The sequence below is a fragment of the Mus pahari genome, chromosome 18 (genome assembly GCF_900095145.1).
Source record: "Mus pahari chromosome 18, PAHARI_EIJ_v1.1, whole genome shotgun sequence".
Lineage (NCBI taxonomy): Eukaryota > Metazoa > Chordata > Mammalia > Rodentia > Muridae > Mus > Mus pahari.
This window is the reverse complement of record NC_034607.1, coordinates 21025141-21028629: the sequence shown is the minus strand read 5'-3', so window position 1 is coordinate 21028629 and position 3489 is coordinate 21025141. Positions and strand designations below refer to the sequence as shown.

Below are 3489 nucleotides of genomic sequence, written 5' to 3'. Positions count from 1 at the left end.
GAAAGGAAAGGAAAGGAAAGGAAAGGAAAGGAAAGGAAAGGAAAGGAAAGGAAAGGAAAGGAAAGGAAAGGAAAGGAAAGCCAACGGTTATTGGTGATGGTGGTGCTCGCCTTTGCTCCTGCCGCTCAGGAGGCAGAAGCAAGTGGGGCTCTGTGATTTCTAGGTCAACCTGGTCTACAGAGTAAATCAGGCCTGTTACACAGAGAAACCACGTCCCAAAAAAAAAAAAAAAAAAGGAAAAGAAAATACAGACACGGCACATGTTTCTGACCACGCCTTCTGTTTTGATGTGTTTCCTAACATCTTTACAAGGATTGCGCAAAAAATGTTGGCAAAGAATTAAAAACAAAACAGGTAGGTTTCTCTGTGTTTCCTTATAAGACTTTTTTTTTTAACTTGTGTTTTGGCTGCATGTGTGTACATGCACACGTGTGTACAGGTGCCTGCAGAGGCCAGAAGGGTGCATCCTGGATGCTAGAGTTCCCGGCAGCTGTGAAGCACCTAGCATGGACGCTGGGAACTGAACCCAGAGCCCCAGGAAGAGTAGCAGGTGCTCTTAACCACTGAGCCATCTCTCCAACCCTCAGGGTTCTTGTTTCACTTGTCCTTCTGCCACTTCCTACGAGGTTTGGACAAAGGTGTCCTTCATCATCACCCGTGAACAGCCGTGCGAATGAAGGAGAGGCAGCTCGGGGACAGTCAGACTTCCCGAGGAGTTCTCCTTCCTTCCATTGACACCAGGCTCCACTGCTGTGACTCCACGTCACAGACTCCGCCTGCAAAGCTCCCTGGCGGGAATGCCTCTTGGCCCCTCACAGGCTTTTTTTAAAGATTTATTTTATGCAGATGAAGTACACTGTCACTGTCTTCAGACACACCAGAAGAGGGCGTCAGATCCCGTAACAGATGCTTGTGAGCCGCCATGTGGTTGCTGGAAATTAAACTCAGGACCTCTGGAAGAGCAGTCAGTGCTCTTAACCGCTGAGCCATCTCTCCAGCCGCCCCTTTCCCCCTTCACAGGCTTTAACACTGTGTCAAACCATTCCTGATTATTCACTGACCATATCCCTGACTGGCATGCGACTCCATGCTGGAAGAATTTTGTCTTGCTACAGCTCTGTCCCTTAAGATACCTCCGTGCCATCTCCGATACAGGCTGTGCTAAGCACCCGTTTGGTGGATGGAAAGAAATCTCTGAGTATATGTGAATCAAGCTGTCCAATTTTGCACACTCATGTGAAGGAGGGTATTTTAGACTCCTGAGGAAGCAGAACTGCAGGGACAGAGCTGAGGGCCTTCTACCACACCCTGCACATTGCACTGGGATCGGAGGCATGATGACAGGAAAACAAAAGGCTTTGGAAATGCAAAAATCTCACCACTCCATATGGTGGCCCCTAACTGAAATGAGGGCACCTAGATTCTAGGTCCTAGAAGGTAGAGAGGCAGGAAGGTCAGGCTGAAGTAAGCCTCAGCAACACAGAGAGCTTGAGGCTAGTAAAACAATGTCTCAAAAAAAAAATCAAAATAAGGTGGCTGGAGAGATGGTTACGTGGTTAAGACCACTTGCTAGTCTTCTGGAGAACTTGAATTCAATTCCCAACATCTGTGCTGGACAGTTCCCAACTACCTGTAACTTCAGCTTCAAGGGATCCAACAGCCTCTCTGGCCTTTGTAGGCACCCATACTCATGTGCACATATTCCTACACAGACAAAACATATACACATAATTAAAAATAAAATAAGTCAGCCAGGCAGTGGTGGCGCATGCCTTGAATCCCAGCACTTGGGAGGCAGAGGCAGGCACATTTCTGTCTGAGTTCAAGGCCAGCCTCGTCTACAGAGTGAGTTCCAGGATAGCCAGGGCTATACAGAGAAACCCTGTCTCGAAAAACCTAAATAAATAAATAAATAAATAAATAAATAAATAAAGTCATTTAAACAGTAATAAGAACCCAACATGATGGTTTAGCAGGGAAAGGTGCTTGCTACCAAAGCTGATAACCTGATTTAATCCCTGAGAACCCAATTCGGGGAAAGAGAAAAATGACTTCCATATCTGTTCACTAATCTCCACATCTGAGCCATGACATGTACGAGTACATGTGTATGCATGCACACGCACACAAGTATGTAATTAAATGTAATTAATTAAATAAATAAAATGTTAGGATCTCACCTTGAATAGGTAGAAATAAACTTGTTTGGTATCTGCATCTTCTTCTTTGTGGACGCAGGTAAAGAGGTACTCCACGTCCAACACAATTCCCAGGAGTCTGTTCATTTCCTCCTCTGACACATTCTCCAAGTGAGAAACGTGAGCAGCTTGGGGTAAGACCAAAGGAAGAGGTGTAAGAAGTCAATAAACAGTCATATGCATCATCCACAGTAAAACCGAAGGTCATCACCTAGCATAATGGGAGGCTTGGCAGGCTGAGACAGGTGGAACACAAATTCCAAGCAAACATGAACTACGAAGCAAGATCCCAAATACAAAAACAAAAGAGAGGGGCCAGCAAGATGCTGACACAAGTTAACACTCTTGCCACACAAGCCTGATGACCCAAGTTCAATACCCAGAACCCACAGTGCAAGGAACAGACTCCTAAACGCAGTCCTCTGACCTCCTCGCATGTGCCATATCATGCTCACACCTACGCATGCGCATGCACACACAATAATAAGTAGCCAAGTATGGTGGCTGACAGTGAGCTGGCTCAGCGGGTGAGGATAGTTATATCCAAGTTTGACACCCTCAGTTCAATCTCCTTGTCTGACACTGTAGAAGGAGTGAACCCGCTCCAAACAGTCTGACTCCATAAGCACACTGTAACACACACACACACACACATTACAGAGGTCAAAGCAGTCTTTGTAATCTTAACTGAATAAATCCAGAGAACACATTTGAATTCACAATCATCAAAACTACATCTTTGCATTATCAAGTTGAAAAGGAACTAATGAGCTGGGCATAGGGGATGTCTACATCGCAGGAGAACAGACTGAGACTTTAGGAAGGACCTGGATTACAGAATAAGACTCAGAGGGGTCCTGGTTTAGAACAAAGTACAATGGTACATAGTATCAAAATGCCATCATGAATCCCATTGTTTGCATGCTATGTAAAAACTGGTTATAGTAAGAAAAGCCTTGTTGGTATTCCAGCATCTGAGGCTTGCTGCTGCTACAGATGAACTGGGCTCTATGTCCCCCAGGCTAGCACACCTGTAACCACATATCCTATGGCTTCATATGTCACCACGCTGAACTCCCCTGTGTCAGGTTAACTACACAGTGATTTCCATGTCGAAATTTACTAATTTTTATCTTTCTTTGGGGGGGGGGCGTTGTTTAATTTGCTTGAGACATCGTCCCACTATGTAGCCTTGGCTAGCCTAGAATTAGAATTCACTATGTAGACCTTGTTGGCTCTAAACTCAGAGAGATCTACTGTCTTCTGCTTCCATCTTTGCCTGGGGGGGGGG

The 3489-nt window shown here is 45.4% G+C and overlaps 1 protein-coding gene across 2 annotated transcripts in view; it reads right to left on the bottom strand.

Moving 5' to 3' along the window:
- Kat2b (lysine acetyltransferase 2B) overlaps positions 1 to 3489 on the bottom strand; it is a 105030-nt gene that overhangs the window by 49351 nt on the left and 52190 nt on the right. For both annotated transcript variants that reach the window (XR_003842458.1, XM_021217610.1), the window contains exon 3: positions 2181 to 2326. Coding sequence is in view for 1 of the 2 variants with exons in the window: in XM_021217610.1 (XP_021073269.1) it covers positions 2181 to 2326 (146 nt within the window). In the remaining variant the exon portion in view is untranslated. The remainder of the gene's footprint in view (positions 1 to 2180; positions 2327 to 3489) is intronic.